The sequence below is a fragment of the Echeneis naucrates genome, chromosome 1 (assembly GCF_900963305.1).
Source record: "Echeneis naucrates chromosome 1, fEcheNa1.1, whole genome shotgun sequence".
Lineage (NCBI taxonomy): Eukaryota > Metazoa > Chordata > Actinopteri > Carangiformes > Echeneidae > Echeneis > Echeneis naucrates.
The window spans coordinates 7,648,592-7,669,252 of NC_042511.1; the positions used below are offsets into that span (position 1 = coordinate 7,648,592).

At 44.9% G+C, this 20,661-nt stretch overlaps 1 protein-coding gene across 3 annotated transcripts; it reads right to left on the bottom strand.

Annotated features, from left to right (window-relative positions):
• Positions 1-737: 737 nt before the first annotated feature.
• On the bottom strand, positions 738-20,426 carry LOC115049024 (protocadherin-10-like). 3 transcript variants are annotated; one of them, XM_029510965.1, is made up of 5 exons: positions 17,306-20,426; positions 16,084-16,142; positions 15,351-15,457; positions 4,501-4,884; positions 738-2,459 (listed from the first exon to the last, which is right to left on the bottom strand). In XM_029510965.1, exons 1-5 carry the CDS (start codon positions 19,850-19,852, stop codon positions 2,440-2,442), a joined length of 3,117 nt encoding a protein of 1,038 aa, XP_029366825.1. In that variant the 5' UTR covers positions 19,853-20,426; the 3' UTR covers positions 738-2,439. The 3 variants fall into 3 exon arrangements, with proteins under 3 accessions (XP_029366825.1, XP_029366816.1, XP_029366834.1); XM_029510956.1 differs by lacking the exon at positions 738-2,459 and having other exon boundaries at positions 4,090-4,884; XM_029510974.1 differs by lacking the exons at positions 738-2,459; positions 15,351-15,457; positions 16,084-16,142 and having other exon boundaries at positions 4,544-4,884.
• Positions 20,427-20,661: the final 235 nt, after the last annotated feature.

Genomic DNA, 20,661 nt, shown 5'->3' on the forward strand with positions numbered 1-20,661 from the left:
TTTTCCAGTGTGCTCTTTCTTGCTCTATTAACAAGGGTAAACCAAAAGCTAAATGTTTTCCTGTTGCAAGTCCACTCATCTACTGTGGATAGTAATGAAGCAGCAATTGTCAAAGGCAAGATCAATGTAGATATGGCACTAGCAGCACTGCAGTGTGGATGGTGGCGGTTTAGTGCAGTAGCCATTATAAACACACAAGGTGATGCAAGGTGTCGATTTATTCATTACTAATATGTATTATCTCTGGTCATCTCTGGACGGTTTACAGCACAGGTCAGTACGGGACACTGGGAAATGTCCTGTGGCTCCCGATGGGCTACCACAGCTCCTCTGTGACTGCTCAGCTCCTGACCTCACATCATGCACCACCATAAGGTTCTGTGTTGTTTCTGCTGATGTCTGCTGACGTCTGATCAAGCATTGGATGCCTTGCCATCAAAATTGGTACAAACATCAATGTCTGCAAGATAAATGGTGATAGCATGTTAAACCCAGTACACCTGGGCACCTTAGCATCAATGTGATTTATTGTCCATGTGAGCATGTTACCACGATGAAGTTAGCATTTAGCTGGCACACCTCCACTACAGCCTCACAGAGCCCCACGACTGTGTACGACTGTGGGCTCTTAGTTATGTTTTCCGTACTCCTGATCACGTGACATCATCATGATCCATGATATTATTCCCCGGTGAGCGTGACAAAACACACGATAGAGAACTTCAATGACACTTTATTTATCACCACTTGACCTGTGACTCTGTGTGTGTGTGTGTGTGTGTGTGTGTGTGAGTGTGTGTGCACGTGCCGTTTTGCACCTCACCATGTATTGTGTGTTATGTTCATATTTATCTGAGTACACCTGTCTTGTATGATTGTAAAACCTTTGATATCTAGCTCAGTTGCGAAAGTCCCCCATCCTGTACATGAACACATATTCTGCTAGTAAAAATACACAATAGATAGGCCAAACAACTCAACTTGTGTCTTTGTTACACACAACAAGGCCTGGTGTCTGTAAACAGTGAAAAGTAACAATCAAATTAGAACATCAACTTAATTCATGGGTGGTGTGAGGGGGTTCGCTTTTTGGGCCACAACACTCCTCCATTTTGATTGATACAAGTCTTAATTTTGTAGCACTTTGTATTATTAGATTGAATGACAATATGAGGCGTGGAAACTAACCAATGGTTACACAGTTTTCAGAAAAAGTATATTGTATATATATTTATATATATATATATATATAGTTATATATATAGATTTATGTTCATTTATAAGCTTTTTAAAATAGCACAGTAAACACTTTGCACACATGATAAAAACCACTGAATGTGTCTGATTGTTTATGTATAGGCCAATGGCATCAAGGGAACCACATCCTGGTAAAGGCTCATTTCACTTTCTCTGCAGTCAGCTCAGGAAGGAACTTGAGAACTGTTAGTCACTAGTGTAGAAATGAGAACATTCATTTGTGATATTTTATTGATGAACCAAACATGAGGATTGTTTTTCCACTGCTTTCTTTTTTTCTTTTTTCTTTTTCTGAGCAGAGTGTGTTTGTTAAAATTGCCTTCCTGAAGTGGCTAAACTTGAAAGAGTACTGAACCTGGCTCCAGAACGCATGTTCCTGTCTGTAACTGTAAGTTGGAATATGTTAGAGTCTGCACACTTTAACCACACAGAAAGAACAACAGAAACAAAAAAGAGAAGTTATATAAAGACAGTCAAGTCAAAAAACCAGAGATACAGAATTTATAGTACTGCACATCTTCTCCGCTTGTCCTCTTTTCCTCCTTGTTTTCTGTCATTTCATACCTGTACAACACCTGCTTTTTAGGCTTCTGTGTAACCATCTTTCTCTCGCTCAGTTTCTTTCTTTCTGGCTGTCATTCTCCTTTCCTCCCCACAACAGTCTCTGTACAGTTGGCTTAGTGGTGACCATAGAAATAGCTAAAGGGTTCCGTGTGACGTTGGTTGTAGTTTGTACAGAAACATTTTTTTTTCTTCATGTAAACAGGCACACACAGATCTCTAGAGGCTAACTCCTCAGTCAAAAACAAAAACCAGACACCTCTGAGAGTTACTCAGGTCTCTCCTTGTCACGTCTCCTCCTTTTTCTGCTGATGATTTTATAATCTTCTTGTGTCAAGCGTTTCGGCCTCAGTCTCAGTCCTGCTGAGGGGAATAAGGCCTTGGATTGCTCCTCAGATATCTAGAGGTTTACAGCTACTCAGTATTTATTTCTTCTTTCCTCCCTCGGTGACCGTTGCCAAGGCTTTGTTACAGTTCGCCACCCGAGATAATGAAGTTTAACCAAGGTTGCTGTTGTCCAGGTTGCTGTTTGTTTTTAGTTTGATTTTGCTGCTATAGCATCAGTGTTGGTGGTCTGGTGCAAGAATTCACACTGTTTCCGACAGGTCCACGTGGAATGAGCTAGCAAATCCTTTTGCGGGCTGAAAAGACAGAGAAACACAGTCATTAAAACAAATGACACCCTTTCCCTTGAGACTTTTTAGTGTCACAGTGGGCTCAAAATACTATCTTTTGAAGGATACATGCCACAAAGGACTCTCTGTGAAGTTATTTATATACCCTACAAACTAGTCCACTTAGGATAATGCTAAAACTAATCTGGGAAATGGGTAAAAACATATCCATCAGTGAAGATAAATCATCAGAATTTGGTGGCTACATAATGCATGCATAGAAAATACACAGAACACTAATTGCTTCATTAATTATCTATAAATGGATCATTAAACATTTATAAACCCTTTATCAAGGCAACCCTTGTGATCAGAGAATTGCCGTAGCCAGTGGTTGCACACCGTGCTATTTTTAAAAGTAGAACATGATGCCTGTTAGTTAATAGACCCTCAGCCTTTGGGACTATCCTCTTATTTTTTACAGAGTGATGAACAACAAAACCTTTGCCGTGGCAGCGCGGGGTCAATTTATTTCAGCAGACTAAGAAAGAGAAAAAAAAAAAAGAGGAATCATAAATCAAAAAAAAAAAAGAAAAAGTGAAGTGATATCAAATAAAATTGTGAGTTTTGAACTGAATGAATGCAGAGTGCATTTATCCTACACCCTGCGAGGCAAACGAGATGAGCAGACGCACAGGCAGCTATATTTGGAGCAAAGCAGGCCCTAGCACCTAAAGGCTAAAGACCAATTATTTTCCACATAGACCTGAGGTGCAGGAAGAATATTGCTTGGCTGTGTTTGGTAAGTCACAAACAAGAAAACAAAACATATAAAAAGAAAATAGAACAAAAAAAATATATATATAACAACAAAAACGGCAGGTTTATGGTGCTCATCATTTACCTGGCAGACAGCCCCCAGGCAGCATGCAGTATCATGGAGGATGGTGGTTAACATGGTGGTGACTTGACTGGAAATGACTTCTCTACTGAATATGTGTATCAAATCCATTCTCTACTCTTAGCGCTAATAGAATATTCATGTAATGTGGGAGCCTGGAAAGCAATTGAAAGCGGCAAGAAGTGTCCTGCCATCCTTTTCAAAAGCGAATCCCATTCAGTTTCTTCAGAGACACAAGCTGGAAACTCTTTTTTCCCGCAACGTCTCGTGAATATGTTTCATTTACCAAATTAAGCACACTTTGTATTGTGATGGCTTTCCTCCTCTGACGCAATAATTTGTGCGCATGACTTTTCCAGCTGAGGAATCTTGACCTCATGGTTGACAGCCCACCTCACCCACGTTTCTTTATGTCAGGTATTGATCCAAAAGCTAGCGAGAATGGATACTCCAGACTTTTCCTTTTTAAAAAACTGGACTTCAGTGCATGTGAGATAGAAGAAGCGTGGGCTGTGTGTTTCACCCTTCCAACTATTCAGCAGGGAAGTCATCGTGCTCGAGCTCGGTGTTCAGAAAACGGAAAAGAAAGATGTCCTTCACATCTTCAGATGATGTAGCCTTTCTTTCCTCTCTATACGCTCAAATCCTGTTTTCAGTGCTTAATTACATGTGTTTGATGATGGTCGGCGATGGAGAAGTGAAATGTGACCTTTACTTTTATGAGCATCAGATAAAAAGGACTTTTGAGGGGTAAAATTTAGAGATAAGAAAAAAGAAAGAAAAATGGGCCACAGCAGTTTATCATGAGTCCAATTCAAATTGTGTTTATTTTAGAATAAATTACATGAGTACAGACAGGATTTGGAGTTAGGATGGGGTTAGATTGGAAATTTCAAAGGGGGTTTTGGAGATGGGGGATTAGAAATAATAGATTACATTTTACATTTGACAAAAGAAATTATATTTTACAAAAAAAAGAAACCAACAATGCAACAAAACATAAAGCCATAAAAAAACTCCTTAAAAATAGAAGAAATTTAAGTTGATAAACAACATAAAAAGTCCAGATCAGAATCAAGAGGCAGATTCGTTGTCCCCTCCTTTAGTATCTGTACTGGACCAGACCAAAGTCAAAGGGTCCCAGGGAACTTTCATACTGATACTCACAGAGAAAGGTGGGTTTGTACGGGAGGGTCCCCCTATCATAGTCTTTCCTCTCTAGCGTGCTGGAGCTGTACTGCTGCTGTTGCTGATGGAGTTGATGGTGAAGGCTGTGGTGTGACTGTGACCTTTGACCGTCCTTGCCAAAGGTGGAGAATGACCTATCGTTGGACGAGGTGGTGGACGAGGTCATGGTGAGCTGGTCGGAGAGGTTGACAGAGGAGGGTACCTCAGTGTCGGGCAGCGTGGCATCCATGCCGGGAACGTGAAGGTTGCTTCGGTAGTCTGGCCCCTGGCGCCCGTCAGATGGCACGAACGACGGCATCCAGCAGCGGTCAGAATGGCCCAGGGCTTTGCACTCCTCCGTGCAGTTGGAGAACAGGTCAGCACCTGCAGACGAGGTTCAGACAGAAGGATGGAAAGTGGAAGCAGAATAACGTAAGGAGAAATGGAAAGGTGGAGAAGCGCAGATGGAAGATTACACACACAGGGAGGATAAGTAAATGAAAAAAAAAAAGAAAAGAAGAGAGAAGAGAGGCAGCCCGGATATTTAGAGTGGAAATGCGAGATGGAGAGGAAGATGAAAGAAAGAGACCAGAAGAGAGAACACAAGTTAGCAATCATTTTCCAATGTCGCAAGCAAAAAAAGTGCAGCAAAAGCTATTCATCAAAGAGACAAGGCCAACATTGATGAAGCGTATTGTTTGTTTTCCTCCTCACCTCATTCATTCCAAATGAAATGTGCAATCAAAGTGATGTGGTGTTGCGAAAACATTTCACCCCCTCTCCACATCAACATCCTAAGACTCACAACTCATTCCCTCACACCAAGAGACAAAATGTGAATCCATATTCCATCATCTTAGCACACACACACACACACACAAAAAAATCGAAAATCAAAAATCAAATAAAACACCAATTATGTAAAGAAATTCCCACAAAACCCAACAAAAATTCACTGGCTGCGTAATCACACTAATGTCAATCATCTCTATACAAACCGACAAAGTGTGTAATTGAGACAGAGCAACTGCCAAACACAAAACATCAACATAAAAAAAGATTAAATTAACATCTGAAATAATATAATAGACTAACACAAACACACACACACTACGGGCATGAAAGAGGTACCAGTTATGTTAATTAAAGTCTCTTAGAGAGAATAGAGAAAGGGGAACGAAGGGGGGAAGAGAGTATGAGAGAGATTATAAAAGGCACGAGAAAGGAACAAGAGACATGAACAGAGTCATAATAATGAGAGCCTGGAGCCATCCTCAACTCATGTGCAGATTGGATTTGCAGCGTTCCTGTTTTTTTTTTTTCCAGCGGAGCAGGACAAAGTGGGAAAACGTCGGAATGGGGTGATCAAAGCGGGAAAATGTGCAGTTTAGGGTGAGATAAGGAAAGAGGCATCAGGAAAAGAGAAAACGACAGAGAGAGAGAGAAAAAACAAAGACAGCAGACGATCTATCATCGAATTTCCTAAAGGGGTGGGGGGTGGGGGTGCTCCAGATCAAAGGGTTGACTTACAAAAATCTATTCTACTGATCCATCTCACTGATAACGCCACTGTTCCTCTATGACTAAAAGCAGGTACACACACACATACAAAACAATGTAATGTAAGCACATACATATCAATAGATAAGCCACTACAGAAAGATAAGCCCGAGCAGAGAATTTATACACAGAGACAGAGGAATTATCTTCAAGGGGCTGGAACACTGTGTATCACTTTTAATAATCAGAGTAAATCAATGCAACCACAGCAATGAACTAACAACGGAACTTTATATTAGCCACCATATTATAGGATGGTAAAGGTCTGTGTTTGCTCTGCAGCAGCTTTGCTTTGACCTGCAGTCTAGAGAAAAGAAAAATACTTTTCTTTGCCTTCTCCTCATTCTCCCACCTGCATATTAAGACTAAATCTCCCAACATCAGCTGTCATGGATTATGGATTGTGTTTGCCCGCAGTGAAAGAAGCACCAGCAGGAAAATACAATGCTGCACACTGTCAAGGTTCTTTTTGTTTGTTCTGTCAGACTTAAAGCTCAGTGCATTTCAGACATGTCAATAAATATAGACCAGTCTCTAAAAGGAATGGCATTCTCATCTTAAATGGTTATGACAGCTAAGGAAGGGTGTAATTATGAAGTGTAATACACCCTAATTTTTTTAATCCATTTTTTTTTTCTTCATTTGTTTAATGTCCCAGGTTGATGTCTTAATGAATCTCCCTGAACATTGTCCCATTTACTGCCTGACCACCACCAGAGCAGGTGAGAGATGGCAGGAAAATGTTGATATGCTCACGAGAGTCGGCTCCAGTCATTACTGTGGCGCTCAAGAGCAATGAGATTACGGAACAGCAGCGAGTTGTGCACATTTCGCCTGGGGTTTTGCTTTTCAAGCTACACAAACACCTGCAGACACAATTGATGTCAGAAGAAGTCATTTCATCTCTTTCAGCATGTCCCTCTGATTTAAACACATATAATTAAATTTGTATTTTTAGATGCTGTTAATAGTAGAGTCAGAAACACATCAGGAAAACACAGAGCTCTGAAGATGTAAATGCAGCAATAGTTCTCACTTTATGAAGAGAATCAAGCTTGAATCAAAGGACATGAGTGCAATAGTAGACACATACTTTTTTATAACTAGAAGTGTGTAGAAGGAGCAAACCGACTATTTCTTGCAATATGAGTTTAACTAACTTTAAAAGTCATCCAGTGATGTGTAACTAAAGCATATCATTAACAGCAGTGCTGTCAACACGTTGCTTAAGTGCTGCTGTGGCTGATTTGTTGTGGATTTTTGTTGTTTTTTTGTTCCTTTGCATGTGTGTGTGTGTGTGTGTGTGTGCATTGTGTGGCTCTAATGGTGTTTAGGCCTGACAGGGAGCGAGACACACAACAAGAGTGTGCACTGACCGGAGAGGCCAGAGGAGCCACGACGCTCACAGACGAGGGGGGGGGCAAACAGACGGGGCAGTCGCAGATTTCACGGACAGTGAGACAGCAGGCAGGAGGAGCAACAAGACGACAGGAACCATAAGGACGAGGAGGGGAGACCTAGGCAATCACAGATGGAAGGAGCAATAGCCAGAAAAGACAGGGGGAGACCCGGGCCTCGCAGATGGACATTGGAAGAGGGGTTAGACAGAGGTGGGCTGAGAGGGGGATGGCTTAACGCTAAGCACCACAAAGGAAAGATCTATTAAAAAAGAGGCTTTAACCTATTTAAGTCCTTTTTGTGCAGCACTGTTTGTGACATCAATCCAGCCGTCCACTTTCGCCACCATCTTATCTGACTATTCACGGTCATGTGGGGTTGCAGAATTTGATAATGAATAAATGCAGACAGTGAAGAAATGTAGATGCAAAGTTATAGGTAAGGGTAAATTAAAACAGAGGATTAAAACAGAATATCCTTTTCCTGCAGGGAAAACAGGCCCTGAGAAAAAAACTGTATGTAAGGACGGGTAGATACTCGCCTCTGCATTTTACTGAGTGTTTTTGATCGACTCTGCAATTCTGGAATATGTCAGGTGTCAAATTTGGTCCGTTTACCTCTGTCTTCTATATCTGGTCCACAAAAATCAGCAGCGTTCAGTGTTTCTGCAGCCAAAGGCTTCGTTTGTTTTCATCACCACCTAACACCTAGTGTGGGTTGTGCGTCAGTAGCAGCTCTGTTCTCACTAACAGAGACTGTGATCGGGTGGCGAATGAAAACAAGAATCTCTTAAAATTTCTCGCTAACAGTGTGGGAAACTTACACTGGAAGGTCTGTGTGAATACGAGAACAGATTTTGAGCAGCATTTACTTGCGTTTACCCTCCGATTCACCCCTGCAGCTAATGTATATTAATGCTGCTTTCAAAGGCTGGGAGTATATAAATGGTACTATTTCTTTTAATTCCCACCTTGAAGTTAGCCTTTAGTCTTTTCACGGACTTTCTGCAAATGACTTTCCCTCTCGGACACATGAGGATGTTGACCTCAGGCCCTCTAATCATTTCTGTGCTGTTGTGCAGATGAAGGCGGTTGGCAGCCACGGTGCCTGGCGCTTCTAGAGGTGCAAACAAATGAGCCAAAGACAAGCACACGCACAAAAACCAAATGCACAATGCAGAATGCACACAAACGTGCATACAGATAAAGACAGAATGAATGTGGACGGATTAAAGGAAGGCTCACTTTGTTCCACATCTCTCATGTCTGAGTATATTATTAAGCAGGCAAAAGGGTGTATTTTACTGTGGAGATGATGTGTAAATATAGTCTGCAGCAGTCTCTGTTTACCGCACATCAGGCTCAGACAACTCATGACACTCACTTGCAAACTACTCGGTGATTTTGTTGCCTACTGGCTCACTTTTTAAAAAGCAGCTACATCGACACGTATGATCGCAAGCACACAAACACGCACAAACACACGCACACTTTTAAAAATACTCTCTTAATGTGGAGATATGTAAATTCACACAAGCAAACGGAGAGACGGGCCACGCGTACATGACACCCAGTGGCTGTTGATCCTCTCGAAGCACCTTTTCTTCCTCAGGCAGGAAGCAAAACAACAACCAGAACAGTGACTGGCAATGACAAGCCCTGCCAACAGCTCTGTCTCTCATCGTGACCTCATCAGGCAGGAAGAACACAAACACAGACACACACACACACACACGCATGCATGCTTGCATGTGCATGCACGCAGACGCATAATGCAAACACAATCTACTTGCTAATAAGCAATCAACATTTCTGTTCCTTTTTTTTTTTTTTTTTGTTTCATTACATCTCTGCGTGTTTCCGAAATCCCACGTTGGTGTGATTTGACTAATTGCACCGCCCGACATAGATCCAGCAAGTGGGAGCAGGGAAATGGAAGGAGAACAAATCCAGGGAAAACATAAGCCCCATGTTTGAATTTGCTTTGTGTGTGTCTGTATCTGCTGCACTCAGGTATGCACTCACTCCCTCCCTGCACTCATTCATCAGTCTGTGTCCCTCTTTCTGTCTCTATTAGTCCCTCTGTGTTGCTTTCCTTGTTGTTTCACTCACATTTAATCCTCTGTGCCCATTTCTTTCTCTGTCATTATCGTGCTCCCCCCCCCCAAAAAAAGAGAGAGCGAGACAGAGCAGAAATCCCTCCCCCAGGTAGACCGCGTCTTCTAGCCATACCTCTGTTTTTCATCTTGTCCTCCACTGTTGCACAGAGAATACAGACACAAAACGTCAATATTTGGACAGCAGCTCAGGACGGCTGGGGAGTAGCATAGCGTCCTCGTATGAGTTGGCCAGAGAGGCTGTGATGAGTAAACCACAGACCTCCCAGGGCCAAAACGCAGTAATATGGCTCCAACCATATCCAGTAATGACAGACAGAGAAATTGTTCTGAAGTCTCTGAGAGGCAGCTACCCTTTTCCACTTTTGTTGCAAGGCAACTGGGCTGGGAAGGAGAGCCAAGATGGCCGCCTGCCCTAAAGGTGTCCGTTTGATTAATACGGTCTTTTATATATTGTTAGAGCAGAGCCGCAGGATGACCTCTGGTTTGTATGCTTTTCATCACTTGGTCTTCTCTTTGAACACAGCCTGCTGTCGTATGCAGGCTTGATCAGACAATCCCTCAGACACTGAGCCCTTCTGACTGCACCGTTTAGGGGTAATTATGATTAGTGCAACTCTGGTGTTGCTCTCTCTCCACCCTGGCCATCACTTCTATGAGTTGACGCCATTGCACTCAAAAGTAAAATTCAACAGCTCAGGGAACAACTTTCAACTTTCAACCCCAAGAAAAGCTAAGCTATGCTAATTTTTGGATGTAAACTCTAAAGTGTTTTTTTTTTTTATTTTGTTTGGTGACAAGAATGCTGACTGAGGCGCTCAGTAGTGACTTTCTGAAAATAGATTCGGGAACATGTTAGCTGTATTACTTCATGGAGAAAAAGAGTGAAACAATTTCTCATTTCATGAAAAATCCTGCAACGATCTGCCATATTTTCTCTCCCTAATAGGTTTGAGGTTCGGGTGAGCTTACATCAAAACCTCTGCTTCTGAGCAGTTATCTTATGAACTTTTGTTAAATCGGCACAAAGTAGTGTCGCTATTTTTTCTAGATTTTATCAGAAAGCAGTATAAAAGAAAATACTTTAGTCACAGATCGCTTTGCCTATTAGCAACACTTAACCTGACGTCATATTTTGTGTGTTTTTTTGTTTGTTTGTTGTTTTTTTTGTTGTTGTTGTCTGATGTTAAATCTCTGGGTAGAACGAGTGTGTGTTACTCATGGCCAAAGTATCTTTAATTGTCCAGGGACTTTCCAGGGAGTTTCACTAGTCTTCCAGCCTTATGTTTCACCTCTGTGATAAATATCTGAGACAACTGTCTAATGCATTGAAGAGCCATCTCTTCACTTTTTAATCCGGCGTTTTCTTTGTGGAATCTCACATGTACCAGCACTGAATGAGATGGATGCTGGCGTCGCCTTTTTCAACCTTTTCACGGGCGGAAGAAAGACGTAATCTGCCATTCAGCTCATTCATGGAGTGCAGCCTATACATACCAAGAGCATATTCATCAAGACGAGATGGTGCAGTGCAGCGGTAACAATTACAACACGTTCTCACCGTGGCTTTGATTCATCTTCCGCATAGAGCCCGGTAAGTTGAAGTGGATAGACTCATCTACCTTAAACACCTTGTACCGAAGTCATTAGAAACTGAGTTTGCTTTCTTTTATTTTTTTCTCCCGAGTTTGAGATGAGAGAAAGAGGTGGCAGTCCGGTCAATTAGTTAATCAAAGTGATTGGTTGTTCCCTTTCTCTGTAATGACTATTATTGATATTCAACAAAATGCTCAGCTCAGATGAGGTGACATCTCCACTTGTTCCAGGAAAAATGCTAATTGATTTTTTATGAAAGAAATGTTTTTATCCTATTTGCTTGCAATAGATTTTTAGTGTTTCATGTCACATTGAGATATGCCGACACTCCTCTCCCAGTGGAGTTTGAAGACTTGAGTGTTTATATTTTATGCGCGTCTTAACATAGCACTTCCCCATTCAGTGTTCGTATTTGAGAGTTAACTGAACATCTTTGGCTCTTGGACTGTTGATGAAAAATAAATTGGCAATCTTAAGGTTCTTGGAAGCATTTGCTAACATATAAGAGACAACACAGCTAATTGAGTAAAAAATGAAACAAATTGTTGGTCTAGGGTTAGTCTTTAAACTGTAGAGCTGAAGGTTTTTCTGACTGAAAAGTTTTCCATTAAGCAACCCGTTTGGGTTTTTCTTTTGTTGTTGTTGCTGTGTGGGGTTTTTTTTTTTTTTTTTTTTTTTGTAATTTTATATAAGCAAAGGTATCGCATTTTAATTGTGTCTTGAGTGGGTGTTTTTTCTTCATGCTCAGCAAGGTCTGCTAAATGTTTTCATTATGCATGCTTCTGAGTTAAACCTGAGATGTTCTTTGTGGTCCCAGGATTCACTGACATAAATATATGTCACATTATTTTGACACAGATCAATACTTCTGCACCAATCGTTCATTCTACAGCCCCCGTTCTGTCAGCGTCCCTGCCCTGAGAAAAGGAGGGTGCATCAAAACCTTGTATGCTAAATTTCTCTGACAGCCCACTGACATGGGAAACGGCAACATGGTGCCCACCACTAATTCATAATCAGCCATCTAATACGCCATTGCCACAGTGATTTAATTGTCCCATTTGTCACGGCTGTTGTTCTCACCAAAACAAACGTCATGATAATGATCGTTTCCACTCTCCCACCCGTCACGCAGCCTCTCACAGCTGATCGAATGCTTCTGAGATGCCAAATTTTGTCACTGATGAATATTTTACATCATCTTATCTGTCACCTTTTTGGTTTTGCTTGCTCACTCTTTCCACTGACTCATATTAGGATGATGAGGAAAATAATGAGGAAAACAGCATCTAATATGAATCAAATGATCTAAAAAAAAAAAGTGAAGCTGTGAGGCGGTAAAAGGTGTAGCAGTCAATCAATAGTGCTTTGGCTCCTGACGCAGCGGTGCCTCACTCCAGACATGCTGCTATCAGAAAAGCCATTTGCCCACTGTTTAAAGGTATCCGGTGATATCCCTGGCTCACAGGCAGTGTCCCTTTGATTTAAAACCACGTCAGGAGACTTATTTTCTAAAGTGTCAGACAGGCGGCCGAGCGGGAAGCTACGGCAGGTGTAGTTGATGATATGCCAACTGGAAGTGGTTTCCTCTTGATTTGAAATATTCTGAGCTGCACCGAAAGGGAGACTGTGCCTCGCCGTCCCGTGAGGAAGCCTTGCCTCTAACCCTCCTTTGATAATTGCTATGCAAAGGTTCTGGAAATGAATTACTGATCACCCGAGTGTTGCGGAGAGCCAACGTGTGGGGGAGACAGAATGAAGGATGAAACCCTGCCACAAACCCTCAAAGAGAATGTGCGCGTGTCAGACAAGCGCACACAGTAACACATAGAAGGCAAGTCTATTTACATTCATGCTAAATGTAACTGTGTGTATACTTGTGCACACAAATGCTGCAGAAAGACATGAAAATACATGTGGTCTATACATAGTCCTTTCTTAGGCTCGTTTAGTTTGGCTCTGTCATAAGAACATTCACTTAGCAAAAAAACTCTTACAGACAACTGCTGACAATAACATACACACACATAGCATACAACCCCCAAGAGACAACCAGCCATGCTCTCATCCCGCCATATTGGCTAGGCCGTAAAAAATAAAAGTCACACATATACATACGGAGATAAATGAGCAGTAGCTGTGTATACGTAGAGGCAATATACACCTGGCAGAGTGCCAGGCAGCAGCTACCACTCTCTCCTCTTAAAATGAATCTCATTTAAGCTTCCCACAGCACTGTCTCAAAGGAAAACTCCTTTTCAATACAGACATCATCGCCAGGCCTTGTTTTCTCCTACACAGAGCACACACGCACACACAAGCTGATTACATACAGGTATCATGTATACCCCTACATATTAAATCAGACAATGGTATACCTTTACGCCCACACACAGGCAGGCGGGCGGGCACGGTGTCTGGTTTTGTTTACAGAAGTCTGTAGAGCTCAAGCGTTCCTCTTTCCAAAATACCAGTCGTGCGATATTACCTCCCATGGAGAGGTAAGCTGTTCCCTTCTAAAGCCAACATGAGGGACGAATGTGGCTTTCCTCGTATGAAATAGAGAGAACAGCAACGACAGGCCAGTGCCAAATGAACACGCTTGGAGCCAAGCCAGGCTGAGGAAATGTGATATTGGTTCATAGGTGCAATTTTGTAACTGTGTTGCAAGAGCGGCGGGGAAGAATCCAAGACAATATTACCGAAGATCAATTTTCAAATACGTTCATAGGCCTGTCTTTGAATATCATGTCACAGGTGATTTCCTATAAAAGCCTGGGAGTTACTTGCTGGCTGAACTCTACGAAATACACAGCGCTTATTCATAGCCACAGCACATGCTCTGTTATGTCCCATCCCCTTCAATGTCTGTGTGTGTGAGGTCTGTTGTGTGGAAATGCTGCCAAAAGTCTGCATGACTGTACTGTTCCACATATGCATAGATCACATTCTGATGTGAGATATCCAACTTGGAACATCCGTAGTAACATTTCCCTCACAAAACAATGTATTCTTGATGGAGCCTTTGGATTTCTTCCAATTCTGCATTTCAGTCTCGCACGGATTGACCTTCGCAGCCCGTTTCATCAGCGAAGGCAGGCAGTGACACTGCCACTGCTGCATATTGGCTCTCTATTTTGGCTTGGTTCATTAATAACATCAAAGACTGCGAGGCCTAATGAGGACCCTTCACTTGCCTGCAACACCTATGTAATCTACTCTATTTGTATTCTCAGCACTGATATGATATTTGGCAGGTTCTTGTCTAGGCAGGGGTCTTACACAGCCCACGTGGAACAATCCTTCAGAGGGAAAGGGCAATTCAATATGAAATGAGATTTTGTATGGCTTCGCTTTTTGTCTGACTCCACTTTGATCAATAAACAGGTACTAACCTAATAGAATTTTAGAGAGAACAAGCGGAGGCTTATGATAAGACCAAAAGCCCTTTCTAAAAAAAAAAAAATCTAAAATCTACAGCAATTTCCAATGTGGAAGAGAAATGGTAGTGTGAATGATGAACCTGAAGTGACAGTGACGAGGGGAAATGTCCTGCTAATTCCGGTATTGTACCTTCGCTTTAACTTACGCCAAGGCAATGAACAAATACCAAAATTCCAAAAGCAGCGAATGTTTGATCAGCTGACTCTATAACCAACAAAGCCAGTACAAGACACCAACTGCGTGGGGTGATTGAAATGCATCTCATTATATCACTTTAGCTTCCATGCCTTTTCCTTTCACTTGAGTGAACCTATTGATTTGTGCCACTAAAGCACTACAGGCCTCGGCTCTGCCTCGCTGTGAGCCCCTATCCTTCCAATACCACTCAGTGAATCGGCAACAGCGTTAGAAAGAGAGAAGAGACGTGGGGCGGGGGGGGACAAGAGGCAAAGAAAGAGAGAAAAGACAATTCAGAATTTTCCTCCCTTTCATCCGGGTGTGAAATACAATCAACACCTCTGGGGCTGTTCATGCCAGCCAGCCAGCCAGCCAGCAGCCCCGGAGCCCAGGACTTCGCACACTCTCAAATTAAGGAAATTAAAAGTCACCGGTCCGCACCAACAATTCAGCATTATCCCATTTACAATCACAAACACACACACAAGACTGAAACTAAAAATGTGAAAGGGGAGAACTGAAATGAATGTGTAATTATGCGATGAGGCTGGGGACTCACCGGCGGAATGACCCCGGTTGGTGGCATCGTGGTCACTGTCGCCCTGCTCACTGTCACCGTGACCACTGTCTTTGGAGCTGACGATGTCTGCTTCCTGGAATGCCGAACTGGAGGAGTTGGGGGGTGGGCAGCACGGATGGGGGGCGGGGGGGGTAGGTATGAGAGTAATGAAGAATCCAGGGAGACAGAGAGAGGTCAAAATGCAATATTAGGAAGGGGAAGATGAAGGGAGAAGAGGTGGAGGATTTAATGAGGGGGCAGAGAGACGGAGACCGAGAGGAAGAATGAGAAATCAACACCACCTTAATACAGTCACGGTGGCCATCAAGAGTCTAAATTGGATGTTACACATGGCATGTAATGAAATCCAGCATTAAGGCTTTAATAGGCGCTGCTCTGTCAGTTATAGGACTGATGCCAAATTGAAGATGAACGTTATGGATATACTGGGAACCATGTAGCCTCTCAAAGCCACAATTAACGATGCACAATGTTCAGATTCACACTGATGGGTGTAATATTCAATTTTACAGATATGTGAACAGGTTGTGGCTTCACGAGGCCTATTGGATGTTAGAGGTCCTCTGGTGATAGATGGTATGTGCCTCACTGGGTTTTGCACATTGGTAATAATAAGCTGTATGCATAAGAGAGATAGAGAGAGAGAAAGAGTGTGTGTGTGTGTGTGTGTGTGTGTGTGTGTGTGTGTGTGTGTGTGTGTGCACTGGACTACCTGTTGACACGTCTGGGTCTGTCCACCAGGTAGCTGAGTTCTGCTCGTTGGTGTTTTGTCTGCAAAAATCCACAGAATCACAGTTTGATCGCTTTTAATGGAGGACGGAAACGTGAACAGTCATCAGAGAAGGGATCTGCTGACTGAATGAAGGAAACGAGGCTGGGTGGATGTGCGCACACTGATGTTAGCGCGTGACTGCGTTACAGGAGTCTGCGGCAGCGCGGAGAGGCTGTGCGCGCATCCACTTGATGAGTGAGTTGGTGAGTGGGTGAGTTGGGAGGGAGGGGGGGGGGACTGAATGCGTAAATGATTGAGCTGCCCGATGCTAAGACTGAACAACCTTTGTTCGCGCTGCTGCCGTGCCGCGTCGTGCGCGGAATACTTAACGCACAGCGATGGCAACGCTGTGACTGGCTGTCCGGCTCCACAATAAATAAATAAATAAATAAACACAAACAACACGACAAACAACAAAAAGAAAAGCCTTGAGCACAAGACAGGACCGTAAATCACTCCTCTGATCAGACTTTCCAACCAAAATCCCCATCAACTAAACGCTCCGTGGCCGGGAAGGTGTGGATTACCAAACTATGAAATGCGCTCCTGGCGAGATTTTCACTCAAACTTTCTCATCAGGTTTTGGCGGATTTACATATTCTTCACACACACACACACCTCCCTTAAATATTATTATAGGATAAAAAAAAACTCTTGTGTCAGGGCAGCAGCCACGCCTTGCCAGGCTGGTAACAAATATTTTTGAATACAAAAAAAAAAAAACGCCGAGCCGTATTATTCTGGAGGTCAGAATAAAAATCATTAAAGTATTTTAAGAAATAAAGTCTCATCCAGCCTGGAGTTCTGCTTTGGATATGATTCTACACTACACTAGTCAAAGTCTCTGTCTCACTCTGCTGTGCTGCTCTGACAGCTTTTGTTCTATCTGAAAGGCCACATGACATCTCGCCATTGGCACGTGCAGTCTCTTTTACGCATGACAATAATTAAAGGTCACAGAGCGGAACAGCCAGGTCAAAGGCAGATACTGTTTTCGTGCTCTCTGAGACATTTGCCCCGCCTGACCTGCATGGATAACAAGCTCTGACATGAGGTGGACACAGTGAATGGGGTGAACTCTTAAAGCGGGGTGTGTGTGTGTGTGTGTGTGGGGGGGGGTTAGAGCCCCGGGCGGCAAAAGGCCGGTTCAGGCCTCTCTTACCTCGTTAGAGAGAATACTGCCGTTGGATATGATGTCCGGTTGTTGGTCACTGTAACCCGTGACTATGGCGCCGCAGGGGTTGGTGTGATCCGTGTCGGTGCTGCGGGAGGGGCTGCACGGTTTCAGGAACATCAGATCCGTTTTGGCGGACTCCGGTGTCAGACACACCTGGTAGCAGTAGGAGTTCTGGTTCTGGTGGTGGTGGGAGCCGAAGCCTCCGCCCACGCCGCCCACACCAGACTCTTCCACGGGCACCTGGCCCACGGGCCCGACCCCCGATGTCACATTGGTGCTCTGAACTAACATGATGTCGGATTTACTCAGCTTCTTCTGTTTCCGGCCTCGAGCCTGCCTGCTGCAGCACGAGCTGCAGCACAGGCAGCAGTCACCGGCCAGCAGGCACGTGTACAGGTTGAGCGTCTTGTCCTTTTGACAGCGCACGGCCAGAACGATCATGGCCAGAAGGAAGACGAAGGAGACGGAGCCCAGGGCGATGATGAGGATGAGGGTGAGGTCAAGGGAGGTCTCCTTCGTCTTGGAGGCCGAACCGCGATCCCCGCTGCGGCCTTCGACCGCGCTGTCCACTAATATCACGCTCACGCTGGCGGAGGAGGAGAGCGGGGGCTGCCCGTGGTCCCGCACTTCGATCAGCAGGTCGTAGTAGCCCTGCAGGTCACGCTTGGGAGAGAACCTGCGGGCTGTCCTCAGCTCTCCCGTCCTCCAGTCCATGCGGAACATCTCCAACTCGTTGCCCCGCAGGATGCTGTAGGACAGCCGTGCGTTCTCGCCATCGTCCGCATCCATGGCCACGATGCGCGTCACCAGGTAGCCTGGCTCCGCAGAGCGCGGCAAGTTCTCTTTGGCCGTGCCGTTTTTACCGATCGGGGCTATCACAGTAGGAGCGTTGTCGTTTTGGTCAACTATGATCACGTTTACGGTGGCGTTGGAGAAGAGCTCAGATGCGCCCGAGTCCTTGGCCTGGACCATGAAGTTAAACTCCTTCAGCTGCTCGTAATCAAAGGAGCGCAGCGCATAAAGGTAGCCGGTGTCCTGGTTTATGGACACATACGTGTCCACAGACATGCCCTGTATGTCACACTCCAATATGGAGTAGGTAATAAGAGCGTTTTGTCCTATATCGGGGTCCAAAGCGCTCACGGCGTGGATGAAAGCACCGGGCACATTGTTCTCAGTTACATACACATCATAGACGGCCTGCGTAAAACGGGGCGCGTTGTCGTTCTCGTCGGAGACGTGCACTTTGATGGACTTGCTGGTAGCCAGCGAGGGCTGACCCTTGTCTTTGGCCACCACGGTGATGGTGTAAGAGTCCGTGCTCTCTCTGTCCAGCGGCCCGTCGGTCACGATGGTGTAGTAGTTTTTAAAAGACGATTTCAGCTTGAAAGGGACTTCTCCGAGTATCTCGCAGCTGATCTGCCCGTTCTCGCCGGAGTCCCGGTCCGACACGCTGAAAAGTGCGATCACGGTTCCCGGAGCGTCCTCTTCGCTCACGGACTCTGTCACGGTGCTGAAACTGATCTCCGGCGTGTTGTCGTTCACGTCCACGAGTTGGACCAGCACTTTGCAGTGCGCAGGGACCGCATTGGCCCCCAGATCTTTCGCCTGGACGTAGATCTGGTGCGTGAAGCTCTGTTCGTAGTCCACCTCCCCGGCCACCTCTATCCTGCCTGTTCTGGCATCGATGTTGAACAAGTCCTTTATCCTCAGAGTGTTGTGGCTGCTGAAAGAATAAACTATTTCCCCGTTTTGTCCCTCGTCTACATCCGTGGCGTTGAGCTGAATGACCAAAGTGCCCACGGGGGAGTTTTCCTGCAGGTTGACAGTGTACACGGACTGGTCAAAGGTGGGCGCGTTATCGTTCGAGTCCAGAACTTTGACGACCAGCAGCGCAGTGCCGGTCCGCTGCGGGACGCCTCCGTCCACGGCCGTCAGCACGTAGCGGTGCACCGCCTGCTGCTCCCTGTCCAGCGGCTTCTCCAGAACCAGCTCCGCGAACTTGTTGCCGTCGCTCTGCGTCTGCACATCGAGGTAAAAATACTTATTATTCGTTATGGCATACGTGCTGAGCGCGTTTGTGCCCACGTCGGGATCGACGGCGTTCTCCACCGGGAAACGAGTCCCGGGGATTGCGCTCTCCGATATCTCCACGGAAATGTCTGTCTCCGGGAAGCTGGGCGGATTGTCGTTGATATCCATCACCTCGATCTCCACGCGAAAGAGCTCCAGCGGGTTCTCCAGAAACACCTCCAGGTGCAGGAGGCACGGGATGGTCTGCTCGCAGATTTCTTCCCGGTCGATTTTCTCCTTCACGACGAGCGCACCGTTTTCCAAGTTCACCTCCAGATAAGGTGTTCGTGAACTAGGCACCGTCTGAAAGCGGCGAGCGGAAAGTTTGGTGATGTCCAGCCCCAAATCCTCTGCGATATTCCCAACAACAGAGCCAGGCTCCTGCTCCTCTGGCACAGAGTAATGTAGCTGAGAGACAGCTCCATCCGGGATGGAGAGCAGGAATATTAACCAGATCATCTCCTCTCGCTCTCACAAAGTGCACTTCAAGACGACAAAAAAAAAGTGTTATTCCCTTTTCTCACAAGAAATGAGCATTTCCCATTTCCTCTGTCCGTAAAAAGACAGTGAAATAAAGAGCAACGAGGCTGCTCGGCTCTAAAATTCCTCTCCTCTGCCTCGGGTCAGTGGAACATCGTGTCGCTTCAGCTGTGAAAAGCACAGCCATTTGATCCGAGCTTCCCCGTTTTAATCAATTCTGCACCGGTCTGTGAGTTTTGGCGTCAGCGCAAACATTGCAGGCTGGAGCCAGGACGCGTAGCCAACACTCCCTGTGCACAGAACAGACTGCCCCTTCTTCACAGAAAGTCACAAAACAAAGCAGGAAATTCCACACAAGCAGAGAGAGAGAGAGAGAGAGAGAGAGAGGGAAAAAAGGAAGCTGGTGTTTTTTTTTAAGTCCTTTTTACGCAGCGCAGAAATCTATCACGAATGCAACTTCTGAATAAAGACCTGTGAAAAACAGGACTTTCTCTCTATCTTTCTGTGAGTATGTAATCACTGCGCCTAAGCGCTCAAAGCGGATGATGTTCTCAGTTCGGCATCTGAAAGGCGAGTGTGAGCAGCGGGGTTGGTTTTGCGCACAGCTCCTTTCCCCACCAGCCAATGGTATTCTCAAACACCGGGTGTAATGGCACCTGATTGGGGCTCCGCGACGCCAGCCAGCGCTCACATCGGGCCCTCACAACAAAACCAGTTAAGTGCCGCTGCGCTCCTCTCTTCTCTCCTCTCCCGTCCCTCCTCTAGGCCCGGCCCCGGCTGTAGCAGGG